The sequence below is a fragment of the Ailuropoda melanoleuca genome, chromosome 8, assembly GCF_002007445.2.
Source record: "Ailuropoda melanoleuca isolate Jingjing chromosome 8, ASM200744v2, whole genome shotgun sequence".
Lineage (NCBI taxonomy): Eukaryota > Metazoa > Chordata > Mammalia > Carnivora > Ursidae > Ailuropoda > Ailuropoda melanoleuca.
The window spans coordinates 84,795,568-84,810,313 of record NC_048225.1 but is presented as its reverse complement, the minus strand read 5'-3'; the positions used below and the strand labels follow the sequence as shown (position 1 = coordinate 84,810,313).

The following is a 14,746-nucleotide window of genomic DNA, read 5'->3' as shown; positions in this document are numbered from 1 at the left end:
TAATAATGAATTTATATACAAGTAGTCTTGTGTATGTTTGGTTTACACTTCATTCATTGATTCAACAAATAATTTCATTGTGTACTCTATACCAGGTCCTACGCTAGGCACTAGGTGAAGTGAATAAAATAGATGTGGCATGAGCTTATGGAGTTTATAGACATTAAATGAATAAATATCCAGGGAAGCACACATTTGAGAAGTTGTGTAAAGGGGGAAAGTCCTCAGTGCTGTAATAAATAATAATGGGACGGGGCACTAGGGAGATTAAGAAGGTAAAGATCGGGGAGGAGCAGGTTTGAAGGAGATAAACATGCTTAAAATTGAACTCAGTTTGAGATGGCTTAAATCAGGCAGGCAAAGATGTTAACTTAGGGGTCTAGACTAAATACAAAATTTTGGGGGTTGTCAGCACATTTTAAGCAATGAGAATGAGAGAAGATTACCTGGAGAGAGGTGAGCAGAGAGGCCCAGAATTTCATCCAGAGGAGCTTCAACATTTAGAAATGAAGAAACAAAGGGAAGAGAAACTGGCAAGGGAGATTGAGAAGGAACAGCCACAGTAAAGAAAAATAGGAGATGGAGAGAGGGGATCAAAATCTAAGAGGAGGCATCTTAAAGAGGGAGGATGTAGTTACTGTGTTCAGCACTACTGAGAGGTAAGTAAGATGAGGATTACAAAAGTGTACGTTGTCTGTGGCACTGTGTACTTACACTTCATGACCTTGGCAGGAGTAAATTCACTTGAATAGATTGTGTTGTGTTGAAGGGGGGAAAAAGTGAAAATGTGTAGGTAATTTTTCAGAGATGTTTGATTCTTCAGAGAAGCAGAGAAATGGAGTAGAAACTGGAGGGGAACATGGAATTGGTTTTAAATTTCATTTATAAGATGGGAGATAGAGGTACACCTGTGCCCTGCATGGCTTCTAAGGTGTTTCGTTCCCTTGTCACTATATAGCAACCCCATGCAGATGGTATTCTAGGCTGATTTAGTGGAGAGTCAGAGATTGCTGAAACTTGAGAGCAAATAAAATAATCAAAAGGATATATTTGAAAAGGGAGGAAGGAGGGTACTTTTGTTAGGAAGACACATATTTTCTCTTGGTAGCAAGAAAGAAGATGATTTACAAAAATGTCATACCTCAGTGAAATTTGAGGTAAGGTAATCTTTTGAATGTTCAGATGTAGGAAGTTCTGCAGATAGAAGAAAAGGTCTGAAATAGCATAGAAAAAAAACAAGTTTGTTAAAGAGAACGTAATTGCTGGGCAGTGTTGAACACCCATTTGAAACTGGTAAAATTTTCAGTGATACCAGTCTGGTGGAATGATTTCCCCCTTTTCTTTCACAGTGCTACACACCTGCACAGGTACATAGAGAACATGGATGGTCGAGTTTATCCTGGGGTGGGATTTTGGTAGGCAAGTTCTAAAGAGGAAGAGGGCAGACTTGGTTACTAGCTGAGTCGTCGTCATGCTCTCATAGTTTCCTCATTTGTAAGATGGAGGTTGTAATTCCTAAATCAAAAGTTTGTGTGTGTATTGAATTAAGTAAAAGAAAATACTGAAAGTGCCTTCTGTAGAGAGGTTGAGACATAGTAAGACACTCAGAAATAGTGGTAGTTATTGTAAATATAAAGATATTTTACTTGAGTCCTTCATGGACAATAGCTATAGTTTCTGTGCCTTTCCTTGTAGGGTCTTCATTTTTTGACCCTGTAGACGAAACACAAGTGTGGAGAGCCAGTGGAAATAGGAAGTGTCAGTAACATATGGGAAGTCTTTCATTTCTACCTGCACTTTCCTCTTCAGTAGCCACCTACTAGACATCTTTCCTCAATCCATAGGAGCCATGATCTGTGCCTTTAGAGCTAGGTAAATTTGTACTCAGTGCCACCTTGTGGGAAAGGTGGGTAGTGGTGAAGAAAGTAGGAGTCTCTCCTCTCTGCAGTTGGGAGATGTGCTGGAATTCTACACTGGAACTCCAAATGCATTTTTCCACTGAAATGTTTTTACACATATCGGTTAGAAATACTAATACTGGTACTGTGGATTAAATTAGTTTGTAGGTTAGCCTGAGAACCTGACCACTTTGTATAAAAGTGCTTCTGTAGACCAAAACTTAAGGTTCAATAAGTGATTTTAAAATGAAATCCTGTTAAACTGTATGTAAATTAGACTTACTTGTATTGGAATCTTAAAATATTTAAATGGATGGCATGAAATACATAGTTTGTTATCAAAATGGTAGAATTTGTGAAGATAGAAGAATTAAAATTTATTTAGCCTTCCTCATTTTGAAGATGAGAAGACATGTTAATATGGCTAGAATTAGAACCTAAGGCATCTGATTCCAAATTCAGTGTTTTTTTTAACTTGGCTTTTAAGCATATCATTATTTATTCATTATATTTAAACACATTCTTTTTAGCTTTAAATAAGAGCATTGATATAATGCAGTGGTGGGGCTGAAGGGGGTTGGGGAAGATTATGATAAAACACTGTGAGTTGACAATGGCGGTGGCTGGGTGATGGGCACATAGATTTTCATTTTTGTCATTTTCAGACTTTGTATATTTGAACTTGTCCATAATAAAAAAAAATGTAGCATTTAATTTTAAAGTGACTCTTCTATTCTACAGGAGGCAATAACGGATGGCTTGGAAATTGTGGTTTCACCTCGAAGTCTACACAGTGAATTAATGTGCCCAATTTGTTTGGATATGTTGAAGAACACCATGACTACAAAGGAGTGTTTACATCGTTTTTGTGCAGACTGCATTATCACAGCCCTCAGAAGTGGGTATGTTGCAATGAGTTATACTAGGTATTTAATTATACCAAGATGGTGCTGTATGGGTTTTGAGAAGTACACTCTATAAGTAATTCATTTGAGAACTGGAAATTTTTCTGAAGTCTCAGTTTTAATTATTGGAGAATCTTTGTTTTGAAACAGTTGATTTTATACAATTTTAAAAGCTTTATAGCATGAGCATTTGTTTTGAGGAAATTATAAAACATGAAACTGTGATTCTTCTACCTCTAAATTATGTTAAAAATATCTTTATGAATGCTATTTTAATAATTGATAACATAAATTAATATGTATTAGTGGGTAAATTTTCCTTGTAGGGCATGGATATCAGGAAATTTATATTAGCAAGGAATAGATTTTTATTTCTTTTTTTTTTTTTTTAAAGATTTTATTTATTTATTTGACAGAGATAGAGACAGCCAGTGAGAGAGGGAACAAGCAGGGGCGGTGGGAGAGGAAAGAAGCAGGCTCACAGCAGAGGAGCCTGATGCGGGGCTCGATCCCATAACGCCGGGATCACGCCCTGAGCTGAAGGCAGATGCTTAACCGCTCTGCCACCCAGGCGCCCCAGATTTTTATTTCTAAAATGATATATATAAATTATCATTGGAAAATATTTAGATTTTTGCCTGTTGGCAAATACTGCCCGAAGTTCCCAAAATCTTGTTTACCCTCAAATCAGATTTTCAAAGAAATTCAGATTAATCAGTTTAAATTTCTGTAACTGAGTAAAGATATTAGAGATAACTATCCAGAAGTTCGATATTTTTGTCGTCAGCTCAAAGATACTGACATTGTTTACATTTTCTTTCCCCTCTCTTTATTTAGCAATAAAGAATGTCCTACCTGTCGGAAAAAGCTAGTTTCTAAAAGATCACTAAGGCCAGACCCAAACTTTGACGCGCTCATCAGCAAAATTTATCCAAGTCGTGATGAGTATGAAGCTCATCAGGAGAGAGTATTAGCCAGGATCAACAAGCACAATAATCAGCAAGCACTCAGTCACAGCATTGAGGAAGGACTGAAGATACAGGCCATGAACAGGTATATGGGAAAGAAAGCCAGCGATGGTGGACATTTTTCTGAATACTTTTATTAAGATAATTGAATTTACTTAATAGCCTCCACTTTGAAAAATATACAATGCAGTAACATATAGTAGTTCTGCATGGTTACCTTTCCATGCAGGCATTAATATATACCTCCAGGAGTTATTAAGGTATTCTGTTGACAGTACTATTCTCTCTTGTACCCACTTCCCCCCGCCACTTACCATTCCTTTTCTTCTCTTATTTCTATAGCAAAACTGCTTGAAAAAGTTGTCTGTACTCACTATCTTCAGTTCTTCTCCCATTCTGTTTTGTACCCCCTGTAGCCAGGCTTTTATCCCCTCCCCCACCTCCAAAATTTCAAATTATCAAATTTTCCGGTGACCTCCAGATTGCAAAGTCTAATTGCTGATTCTCAGACCTCATTTTCCTGTTTTCCTCAGCAGCATTTGACACAGTTAATTTCTCTTTGAATGGTTTTCTTCACTTGGCTTTCAGGAGACAGTATTCTCCTGGTTCCTTTTGTATGAATCAGCTATTCCTTAACTCAAATTTAACATGTCTAATACTGAACTTTGTATTCTTACCCCCTACTTCTCTTCATTCTTGCTCATTTCAATTGATGGCAACTTTGTCATTCCATTTGCTTTAGCCAAAAACTTTGGAGTCAACCTTAACATTTCACTTTTTTCTCACATTGTATACTCCAATCTGTGAATATATTTTTAACTTTCTCCATAATATATCCAGAATGGTCTAGGCCACCACCATCTTTCATTTGAAGAATTGAAATAGTCTTCTAATTGGTCTTTCTCCTTTCCATGCTTCTCTCTTCAAAGTCTGTTCTCAGCACAGCAGTCAGAGTGATTCTGTTAAATTGGAAGTCAGATCTTGGTTCTCCTTTGCTTTGAAGCCTCTTATCGTCTATCTTCTCTTCACTTTCAGGTTAAAAGACCTTAATGATGGCTTTCAACACCCTGCATAATCTGGGCGCTTTCTTATGCTCATTCTTGTTGCCTTTCGGATACTTCCTAATATATTTAGGCCTTAGTGCGAGTCATTATTTTCCAAAGTAGGAGATGCCAGTAAAGCCCCATCCCAGTCTAGTGTTTCTCACCTTGGCTGAACATCAGAATCACGGAAAATTTTAAAATTTTAGGACCTCCGGTATCATCCCAAATCAAACAAATCAGAATGTTTGATTGAGGTCCAAGCACTGCTATTTTTAAGGTTCCTGAAGTGGTTTTGAAGAAGATGTACTACATTGTAACTATATTAAACTGACCTACAACTCTGTTTAGCAAAGTAGAGTATTAAGTGTTGAGTGTATTTATTTATTTATTTATTTTTAAAGATTTTATTTATTTATTTGACAGAGAGAGAGAGACAGCCAGAGAGAGAGGGAGCACAGGCAGGGGAAGTGGGAGAGGAAGAAGCAGGCTCCCAGCAGAGGAGCCTGATGTGGGGCTTGAACGACTGAGCCACCCAGGCGCCCCTGAGTGTATTTATTTTGAAAGACTTCCGCATTTCTAAGAGTTTGAGGGACTTTAATGGTGTTCATTTTAGTCTTTTAGCAGGACAGAGAGTCCCATTTGCAAAATCTTCTGCAGATAGTCCTTTGATTTTTGCTTGAACATTTCTAATAGTGGGAATATGTGATAAAAGCTCCTTTCATTTGTTTACAGCTCTGTTACAGCTTCCTTGCTGTTCTGCAGACTTCTGAAATATGGTTTCGTCTCAAGGCCTTTGTACTTACTGTTCTTTCTTTAAGGAACCCTCTTCCAGATAATCCACATGGCACACTCTCACTTTCTTCTGATGTCTGCTAGGTTCCCATCTTCCACCTCAGGACACGAACCACCTTAGCCTCCCTTCTTCATTTTTATCCACAGCACTTACTCTCTGACATGTATGTTACCTGCTTCACTAGAACAATATAAGCCCTTAGAGGGTAGAGAGACCATCAGTATTACTGATTTTTTAACTCCATTGCATAGAACCATGCTTGGCTTCAGGTAGCTGCTCAGTAAATATTTTTGAATGTAGGAATTTTTTTAAGTTCTTCTTTTATATTGAATTAAAATTAGTTTCTTTTGTGTAGCAGTCTTGATCTGTCTTTGTCAAAATAGTTATGTTGGATTCTATACTTATTTCAGATTCTACTTCTGTCTACTAGTTCTTTAAATAGTAGAGGCTAATTTTTTTTTTTTTAAAGATTATGTGTCAGAGAGAGCGGGCACAAGCAGGGGAAGCAGCAGCAGGCGGAGGGAGAAGCAGGCTCCCCGCTGAGCAAGGATAGAGGCTAAATATTGACATTCCTAATTACTGTTACTGTGTAGGTCTAGGAATGCTACCTCTAGAATAGTATGTAGTATTATACATACGATTTGGTAAAGCAAGATTCATTAATCTTTATTATGAACATTATTTTAAGAATGATGCCTGAAATAAATCAGCCTAGCTCTGTCAACCTCAAACTTCTTTGGAAAGAAATTTGGGATAAAAATACTTACATTAAGACAAGTAACCTTGTTAGATTACTTTATAGTCAACTGAAACAACTTTTGCTTTTGTTTTAGTTGTAGATTTTAGGAAATACTTAAGTATGGGCTTTATATTTTCACTGTTGAATTTTTTTGTTGCGTTATTTTTGCCTGTTCATATCATTTATATGTATTTTATATTGTGATAAAAAAGATACAATGTAAAATTTGCCGTCTTAACCATTTTTAAGTGTACAGTTCAGTATTGTAAATCATTCACATTAATGTACAGCCAGTTTCCAGAACTTTTTTCATCGTATAAAACTGAAACTCTGTACCCATTAAACAACTAATTTCCTCCTCCTCCCCTCATCTCATGGCAACCACCATTCTACTTTCTGTTTTTATGAATTTGACTAATTTAAATACCTCATATACATGGAATCGTGACTGGCTTATTTCACTTTTTAAGACTAATATTTCACTGTATCTGTTCACATCTTTTTGGATCGTAGTTTTGTCATTTGATATAGTAATGATCCCCTCTTAATTTAAAAATGATCTATAGATTTCATAAACTGTATTTTGTGTTTTTGTTATTGTTGTTTTTTAAAAAGTAGAAGTTCTTGAGCATGTTTCCTAAGCAGTTGGCTATGATTTCCTTGTACTGGGAGAAAACATGTCATAATGATACTATCATTTCTGCATATTTCTTTCATATAAAGATAGAGGAGGGGCAATGTGGTAGAATGTGTATCACATCCTAGCTGTAGTTCTGGCACTTACTAGCTTATATCCATGGATCTTTGAACTTCAGTTTCTTTTGTTTTCTCAACGATAAAATGATGATGTTAACTACCTTGATGATTGTTGTGACGAGTAATCAGATCTGTATACAAAGCACCTTGCCCAGTTATTGTGGGGTTTTTTTTTGTTTTGTTTTGTGTTGTTTTTTTTCTATTTGAGCTTGTTAGACTGCTTCTGTAACCATGCTTGTGATTTAGCTATCCATCTCATTTTTCTCACTAGCATAATTTTACATTACATTAGCAGGCTTTGAGTGAGGTTGGCAGGGAGGGACCGCTTACTGTTCCTCTTAAATCTTGTTTCCTTAAGAACCTTTAATTACAGAGGCACGAATATCTTCCCTTAGAACTTTTACATTTTCATTTCTGAATCATGCCTTTCTTGAAAATCTCATAACAAAAAAATTTATCAACATGTAAATAAAGATTTGCCAATAATTCCTATAGTCAACAAAGAAAATTGTTAAGTGAATATAAACATTTGTTTAAATCATTCAAGTATATATGTGTGAGTGAGGTTCTTTAGAACTTTCTGGGATATGAAGATTCAAAATAAATGCCCTTATCCAACTTGGAGCAAATTGAATTATGAAGACTTTTTTTAGAATTCTAAAGTTCAGTAAACGTGTTTCAAAATTAATGCATTGAAAAGGTCCAAATGTAAATTTTATGCAACTCCTTATTTTTCCTTTACTAGATTACAGCGAGGCAAGAAACAACAGATCGAAAATGGTAGTGGAGCAGAAGACAATGGTGACAGTTCTCACTGTAGTAATGCTTCCACACACAGTAATCAGGAAGCAGGACCTAGTAACAAACGGACCAAAACATCTGATGATTCTGGGCTTGAGCTTGATAATAACAATGCAACAGTGGCAATTGATCCAGTAATGGATGGTGCTAGTGAAATCGAATTAGTATTCAGGCCTCATCCCACACTAATGGAAAAAGATGATAGTGCACAGACAAGGTAAGTGTGTAGGTTAGCTTCAGGTTATCTGAATTCATAATACTTAATTTGGAGTTAAAAGGCAATTTTGTATAAGAAGTAAGGGCAGTATTTGTCATGCCATTGATTGCCAGGGTTCTTTTGGATGTTTGGCTGCCTAGATTGTAGTTTTCCTTCTTCCTCATGTGCTTCCTACCCACTTTTGTGTATCTGAAAGGAGTGACCCTGGGGCACCTGGGTGGCTCAGTTGGTTAAGCATCTCCTTCAGCTCAGGTCATGATCCCAGAGTCCTGGGATCTAGGCCTGTGTCGGGCTCCCTGTTTAGTGGGGAGCCTGCTTCTCCCTCTTCCTCTGCCCCTCCCCCACCCGCTCATGCTTTCTTTCTCTCTCACTCAAATAAATAAATAAAATCTTTAAAAATAAACACATAAATCAATAAATAAAAAGAATGAGCCTCCTAGCTAGAGAGGGAAGAAGAGTTCTTTAAATTTAATTTATTCAGTGAGTGATTGAATTATAAACCATGCTTTAAAAAAAAGTCTCAAGATTAGTGCTTCTTGGCTCTGTCTTAAAAACCAGAAAATCGATCAGTTCTTAGTATAAAATTTACTCAAAATTTTATTATTCCTCTTGCTGCTGTAGATGGCAGAATTCTGCTTCTTGGGGTTGAGGGGTATCCATCCCCCCCCCCCGCAGTACTCCTTGTATTTGTTTGATTTTTGTCATTTTATGTCATCTTTATGGATGGTAAGGTAGGTAGAGCTTTCGTGCCCTTAAGACCGATGGTGAGTATGTACTTTCCCGTCTTCTGTACCTTTCAATAAAGAATGTTTAGGTAATAGAGGAATAAATTTTTGATACTATTTACATTTTATTTAGCTTGTTAGAAATGTATTCTATAATTTGAGTATGTTTTTATCATTAATATGGATTTTTAAGTTATTAATGATTTATTTTTCCAGGTACATAAAGACTTCAGGTAATGCCACTGTTGATCACTTGTCCAAGTATCTGGCTGTGAGGTTAGCTTTGGAAGAACTTCGAAGCAAAGGAGAATCAAACCAGATGAACCTTGATACAGCCAGTGAGAAGCAGTATACCATTTACATAGCAACAGCCAGTGGGCAGTTCACTGTGAGTATTTAAAAGAGCAAGCTGTTGAAACCAGGAGCATATTCACCATCTGAGACTGGCAGGTGTTTTTGTGGAGCCTAATGAAAATGGTTCAGGGACCTGAGGCCCTGACAGAATGAGAAATTGCATTGGGGTAGTTACCTTTTTGATATATTTTGGTTGTCCTTTTATGAATAGTGTGACAAGTTTTATCCTAAGATTTTAAAAAAATGAGCTTTGATGTTTGTTTCATCTCACTACTGTGGTTTGAACAGTTTTCTAATTTTTTCCTTTTCTGTTTTAGGTATTAAATGGCTCTTTTTCTTTGGAATTGGTCAGTGAGAAATACTGGAAAGTGAACAAACCCATGGAACTTTATTATGCACCCACAAAGGAGCACAAATGAGCTTTTACTAAAACCAAGTCTGAGAATGAACTTTTTTTATAGCCTATTTCTTTAATATTAAAGATGTAACGTCTTTACTTTTATGGACAGAATCTTGGATATGTTGTTCAGTTTTCTTTCTGAGCCAGACTCGTTTACACTATTAGAATCTTTTCCCCTTAATTTAAGATTTCCTTTTTGGAAGGGACTGCAATTATTCAGGACTTTTTCTTTCCTTTTAAAAATATATCTAAGTTGTATGTTTTCATGAAGTATGGTTCCATTTGGAGCAGCACCCTTTTGACCCAGGAATTTTTCATAGTTCCATATTCTTAAGTGAAGATTGAGTTGGCAATCCTTATCCTTCCCCTCGAAAGTTTTTTAGGCCTACAGAATGTTAAATAATATGTATTTTGACTTTTTTTCCTGGAGTCTTGTATATTTATAGTTTTCTATATAAGCTGTAGTATCTTCATGAAGACCAAGGCTCAAATTTACTGTGCTTAAAAAACAATTCTCATAGGATTATTATTTTCATGGTATTTTCTTCCATAATATCTCATTTTTTAAAAAAGGTTCTTTATGAACTTAGTGTCCATTGTCATGCAATGTTATTTTTTTTCCATTTTTTTCCCTCTAATTTTGGAATTTCTGATCCTAGGAAAGAGAAACAAAATGTCCAGTTCTATGAGAACTTGGTTCATTTACAGATTTCACTGAAGAAAGAAAAATTAAATTGGTCTTATGTAGTCTTCGAGTGTATATTTAAAGAGGTCTTTTTTTGTATTAGCTTTACTGTCACTTCAGTTCCTTTATTATATGTGTTTGATGTTTTTTCCTATTAAAATACCAGAGATATGGAGATATTTTGCACTTTAGCCTTGATGAAAAGTACAAGATATGTTCAAAGCTTCCCTAATTCTTTTCTTGTTGGTAGCCACGTAAGTTTCAAGAATAATAAGGCACATAGAACTAACAATTGGGAAAAAAAAGTTTGCTTCTGTTTGAAAAGTGTGTTCAGCATTTTGGTGGCCCTATCAGTTTATAAATTTGGTGCTCTGCTAATCACACTCTTAGAGAAGCAAGTTAATGGAGCTTGCGCCCTGCCCTAGTGAAAGATTATTCTGTAGAAGAATGTCAGCGAGTAGGGTGAAGTCATTCTATTCTTCTTGATACAGTTTTATATAGAGGGACAGTGTTGGGCTTTTGGAGCCAGAAGGCTTTATGAAGACAGATCAGAAATAAGATTGACTTCTGTGTTACTTTTCATCACTGTCCTGATTCCAGGTATGTTTCCAAGTTTATAATTATCACAGTATTTACAAAGACTTGATTGCATCGAGCAATTAACCCCAAAGGGTTTGTTTTTTTTTGCCAGGGGTGAGTAGTCCTCCAGTACCGTTGTAACTAAATAACCTGCCTAGTCATTGTAAATATTTATCTGTCATTTTTGACAGATTGGGGCCAGCTTGATGTTTTAAATCTTCAGTCCAATATGAAAACTTAAAGGCTCATTAAATTTTTTACCATTTTACTGAAAATATTTAAAATCTGTTTTTACAGTTTTATTGGTAATCAGTGCCATGAAATTTGAAGACCACCAAAAATCAAGGGAAATTTTGTATTCAATTCCTTTTCTGGTGTAATGTTAAGTTGTATAGATTATTAATGCATGTCCACTGAATATAACCCTGGTTTTGTGATATAACTGCTTAGATTTTATTGGTGATATTAGATTAGTGGTTGCATTAAATAACTAAATTCCCATTGTGATTAATTGAAATTTTGTCTTGAAGCAGAAAATTATTTGTGAATATAAGCTTTGTGCTTAGAGAATGTATGTTTCTATCTGTTGGTATGGGAGGATGTAAACTCTTTGCATCAGTGAATTCATTAGATGTGTAATTCTTTGCAAAATATAATAGGTATTTGGTAGAGCATCGAGTGTAGTGTGTGTGTGTGTGTGTGTGTGTGCGCGCGTGCATGTGTTTGGTGGGTGGGTACTGTTTACCATCACTACCAAGGTTTTGTAAAGTAACTTCAATACCCACCCTTTCAATTGAAGAACGAAAGGCTCACCAAATGTGGTAAAGGGCCTTTGGATACATTATCATTTTAAAATTTATTATAGTAAAATATACATAACCAGATTTACCATTTGAACCATTTTTATGTGTACAGATCAGCGGCATTAAGTACATTCACAGTGTTATGTACATCACTGTTACCTAGTTTCACAACTTTAAATTCATCATCTCAAACAGAAACTCTGGATTCATTAAACAGTAACTCTTCATACCTTTCCCCACTCTCATCCCCCAAGCCCTCGGTAACCTCTATTCTTTCTCTCTTTGAAGTTGACTATCTCAGGCACCTTTTATAAGTGGAATCATATAATACTTGTCCTTTGTGTCTGTCTTACTTCATGTAACGTAATGTTTTTAAGGTTCATCCATGTTGTATGCTTATGTCACATTTTGTTGATCCATTTATCGTTGGGTGGACACCGATGGATGGACACTTTCTGCTGTTTGAATAATGCTACTATGAACATTTTTGTACAAGCAAATCCGTCTGAGTCCTTGTTTTAAATTCTTTTGAGTATATACCTAGAGGCAAAGTTGCTGGAATATACAGTAATTCTATGTTTAATTTTTTGAGGAATCCCAAACCATTTTCTCCAGAGGCTTCACTATTTTATATTCCCACCAGCAATGTACTAGGATTACAATTTCTCCACATTCTCACCAACACTTCTTATTTTTGTTTTGTTTTTTTGTTTTTAATAGTTATCCTAATGAGTGTAAAGTGTTATGTTACTTCATTGTGATTTTGATTTACATTTCCTTAATGGCTTGTGATACTGACTAAACATCTTTTCATATGCTTATTGGTTATTTGTATATCTTCTGTGGAAAAATGTCTTTTCAAGTCTTGCTCATTTTTAATTGGAGGTGGTTTGTTGAGTTGTAGGAGTTTTTTAATCTATTATCAGATACATGATGTACAAATACTTTGTCCCATTCTGTAGGTTGCCTGTTTACTCTCTTTATAGTGTCCTTTGGTGCCCCAAATTTCTGATTTTGCCTATTTGTGGTGGTGTTGTTATTGCCTGTGCTTTCCGTGTCCTATCTTTCCAAGAAAGCATTGCCAAATCCAGTGTTAGGAAGATCTTCCTATATGTTTTCTTCTAGGAGTTTTATTTATAGTTTTAGCTTTTACATTTTCATATTTGATCCATTTTGAGTTTTGTGCATGGTAAAAGGAAAGGATTCAGCTTTGTTGTTTGCTTTTAGATATCCAGTTTTCCCAGCACCGTTTGTTGAAAAGACTACTCTTCTTTGCATTGTCTTTGCAGTCTTACTTGAAATTAATTGACATATATGTGAGGGTTTATTTCTGGGCTCTGTATTTCATTGGTCTATATATATGACTGTCCCTTTGCTAGTACCACACTGTTTTCATTACTGTAGCTTTGTTGTAACTTTTACATTATAATTTTAAATTCTTTGAACCTTGTGAAGATGACCATGTTTTCCCTTGTACATTTTAGGAAATTGAGGTTCAGGATTCTGATTTGGATAACTAAACATGAAATAATTAAAATGATAGATGAGAAAAGGTGTCTTTTTAAAATCCGCTCACACTTCTACATAGAAATACTTGCTTTTCTAAAAATAAAATAGAAGCATAGTTATAAGAAAGGAATATTTGCGTGCAGTTGTTGTCACTAAAAAAAATTATGTCTTTGAGAACTCTTCTGAATTAATGGAGTAAGGACCTCTGAAGATCTGTTCTTCCATAAAAGTGATGAGAACACTGTAAAAGTTGTCAAAACCAAGTTTTTCAGAACTCTAAAACTGAATCTTTCAGTAATCTAAATATTTATCAGTAATAAAAACTAAGTTCCATAGCATTATAAATTGCCCTACCCCCATTCCCCAAGTTCCTGGGTAGCCTTGAAAAAGAATAGCCTTGCAACTATGGTAGCAGTGAAAATCATCAGCCTTGAAACCACTGGAAGGGGCTTAAAGCTCCCTAAAAAGCCCATCCCAGAGAATCATCACTATTAGACTTGTCTGGTCCTTACTGTAATAACTCTATTCCCAGAACCTGTCTTTGGTCTGACTCTGCCCGTGTGTATAGAGCCCTATCTATAGCCTGTTTGGTAAAAACAGCTTCAGTTGTTTAACGTAGCAGTTTTTTTTGAGGCAGCGATACCAACTGGGACTAAACAGAAGGTGGCCAAAAAATAAAAGGAAAGCTGAAGAGTGACACGTCTGTAGAGGACTTTGAAAAGCTTCAGCATATTCCTGTGAATATCAAAGGCCGCGTGCATGTGTAAGGCTATATGCATTCCCAAGGGGAAAAAAAAAAGTCACTAATCGTACATGTGGCACAACTTGAGCCTCTGCAAGCAGGAAGTGAAGGTTAAGGTAGAGTTGGAAAAACAAACACTACATGTTGTAGTGTTGAAGGCCTGTCCCAACACACAGAGCACTTCAACAAGGCTGAGGGAGTTTATGTCATTGTTCCAAGGCATTTAAGCATTAGCTGACCTCTAAGTCAATGAAGTAGAATATAGTGGTCACACACAGCAAAGAATGCAATGTCTTATTAGAATTAGTCCAGGAAGGTCACTCAGCAAACCGCAAACGTAATAGACCTTGAGGAGGTGAAAGGATGCTGTTGTCCAGAGTTGCCTGTATTATCTTAAATATCTAGTTTTCATAAAAAATTTACAATACATGTGAAGAAGCAGGAAAGTGTGAAGATACCCAGACGTTGAACTTACTAAACAAAGATTGTAAGTTAGCTTCTAAAAATGTGTCCAAAGAACTAAAAAAAACCATATCTTAAAAACTAAATATGAGAACAATTTTTTCACCAAGTAGAGAATAACATTAAAGAGGTAGAAATTATGGTAAAAGAACCATATAGAAATTATGGATTGAAATAGTACAGTGAAATAAGAAATTCATTTAAAAAATCCTGGGGTACCTAGCTGGCTTAATCAGTAAAGCATGTGACTCTTGATCTCAGGTTTGTGAGTTCGAGCCCCACATTGTGCATAGAGCTTACTTAAAAAAAAAATACATATATATGTATATAGGCTAACAGATTTGAACTGATAGAAATATTCAACAAA

At 35.8% G+C, this 14,746-nt stretch overlaps 1 protein-coding gene across 3 annotated transcripts in view; it reads left to right on the top strand.

The window, feature by feature from the left end:
* Positions 1 to 11,486, top strand: part of RNF2 (ring finger protein 2) — a 46,709-nt gene extending 35,223 nt beyond the window's left edge. For all 3 annotated transcript variants that reach the window (XM_034666802.1, XM_034666801.1, XM_034666803.1), the window contains 5 exons: positions 2,640 to 2,800; positions 3,641 to 3,856; positions 7,848 to 8,120; positions 9,062 to 9,233; positions 9,517 to 11,486. In XM_034666802.1, coding sequence (XP_034522693.1) covers positions 2,640 to 2,800; positions 3,641 to 3,856; positions 7,848 to 8,120; positions 9,062 to 9,233; positions 9,517 to 9,618 — 924 coding nt within the window. In that variant the 3' untranslated portion in view covers positions 9,619 to 11,486. The remainder of the gene's footprint in view (positions 1 to 2,639; positions 2,801 to 3,640; positions 3,857 to 7,847; positions 8,121 to 9,061; positions 9,234 to 9,516) is intronic.
* Positions 11,487 to 14,746: the final 3,260 nt, after the last annotated feature.